This window comes from Prosopis cineraria, unplaced genomic scaffold (assembly GCF_029017545.1).
Source record: "Prosopis cineraria cultivar Desert tree isolate PC_DT_omini unplaced genomic scaffold, ASM2901754v1 PC176, whole genome shotgun sequence".
In the NCBI taxonomy this organism is placed as follows: Eukaryota; Viridiplantae; Streptophyta; class Magnoliopsida; order Fabales; family Fabaceae; genus Prosopis; species Prosopis cineraria.
This window is the reverse complement of record NW_026555503.1, coordinates 54137-55907: the sequence shown is the minus strand read 5'-3', so window position 1 is coordinate 55907 and position 1771 is coordinate 54137. Positions and strand designations below refer to the sequence as shown.

Below are 1771 nucleotides of genomic sequence, written 5' to 3'. Positions count from 1 at the left end.
TCTTGTTTTGAGGCATCTCCTTGCTAGATGGTTCCTAGAGTCGTAGAGGAGATGAACTCTAATGACGACATTTAGACAGGGGGAAAATAAAGAGAAGAAATTTTCAATTCACGTAATATTGGCTCACTTTTTGTCTTGTCGGATGCAGCTGAAATTTCCCGGTGTGGACGCATCCAGAAGTTTCTGGCATCACCATTTCTCCTTCTTTTTTGCTTGAGTTTATTGGCTCACCCCTGTAACCTGTTCATGTCGATCAAGTCACTCGCTACAGACAAACAAGTTATCAGGAATCGTTATCCCAAGGCTATTACAGTAAATATGGTCATGACCATCTCAAGACAGAGCATAATGTGCTAGATTATAATTCAGGAATATAATAGTGCTCGGAAACTTTATGAATATGCAATTCTTGTAAGCTCAGAGATTAGAGTAATATGTCTCTTTTGTCATATTGCACTGAACAGAAAATTCAGATTGGGACGAAACTAAAATTTGTTCAGAATATGATATTTACAAAGGAGATGGAGAAGGACGGGAAATCAAAAAAATATTACTGGACTCAAGTCATTGATACGCTGTTTTCTACCTACGAGGCTACGATCATCATCTTGAAGAAAGCCACATATAAGAGTTGATAGAAAGGCCAGATTTTTGAATGTCTCGCGAAACAGAGATGTGACTCGTGAGGGTTCCTCAACCCGAGATGGAGGAGAAGCAACTTTCCGACCGAACCAGAGGTGAACTTCGAGCTTGATCATGAACCACCGGCAGAGTGAAGCTGGATGAGTTTGATCGGAGATGTCTAGGGGAATCCAAGCTCCGGCGAAGAACCCGACCCATGGCGAATATTGGGTGCTCGGTTTCACGGAGACCACCGGGAGAAGATCGGAACTGGGAGCAGATCCTGATATGGCGGTCGAGAGCTTCGTCTAGAGTGATGAGGCGGTCTGATCTTAAAACCTCGACCTTCACAGCCTCCACGCATAAACCACAAAGCCACCGACCTTGAAATCGCTGACGAACATGAGAGATGTAAGCAGGAGTGCAATCCTCCGAGAATCCACATGAATCACATTTGACGCTCTCCACCTCCACTTGAGGTTCTTTCGTTGTTTCACTCCGTGTCTGATTCTCTGTCTCAGACCCAGACATTGCCATCTATCTCTCTTCCCCACCTGTTCCCTCTCTCTCTCTCCCCCCTCTATAAGGTTGTCCTGTGAGTGTTTTTTTGGCCGCAGGGGTTGTCATGTGTTAATAATAAACGAATGCTTCAAGATTTTGAAAATTTTAAACTTTTTTTTCCTTTTGTCGCCGGAATGCCATTGTGATTGCAATGACTAATGGTTATGAAGGGATTATTAAATTAAATAGGATTAAAAGCATCGTTTTGCTGACTTGCTTCAGAGCTCACACGTCACATAGTGGAAAAAAAAATGAATATGACAACCTGGAAAAATGTCGACATAGGCTGGTAAAATTACCTAATGATGAGCTTTCACATTCTTCCCTCAGGTCTCTACACGTTTTTGACCCACCAATGATGAATTGGTGATCATCAATCAAAGGAAACACGTTAATTCACAGAAGGGAAAGAAAAAAACAGAGAGAGACTGATTTGTTTTAGCAGCACTTTGTGACTTCCTTTTTATATAATATAATTATATATGCACGAGATTTTCTTCCATCTTAAAAATGTGACCATCTAGTTCATTTTAGCGTTAACCTAATAATTTGCTAAACTCCAAATTAATGATCAATTGGATACAAAGAG

General features: G+C 41.2%; 1 protein-coding gene across 1 annotated transcript; it reads right to left on the bottom strand.

The window, feature by feature from the left end:
- Positions 1-474: 474 nt before the first annotated feature.
- LOC129295713 (uncharacterized) lies at positions 475-1287 on the bottom strand. The gene has a single exon (XM_054934254.1). The coding sequence runs from the start codon at positions 1156-1158 to the stop codon at positions 694-696; it is 465 nt and encodes a 154-aa protein (XP_054790229.1). The 5' UTR covers positions 1159-1287; the 3' UTR covers positions 475-693.
- Positions 1288-1771: the final 484 nt, after the last annotated feature.

Excerpts from the sequence above, each read along its gene's own strand:
- LOC129295713 (XM_054934254.1), bottom strand. The coding sequence starts at position 1,158 with ATGGCAATGTCTGGGTCTGAGACAGAGAATCAGACACGGAGTGAAACA.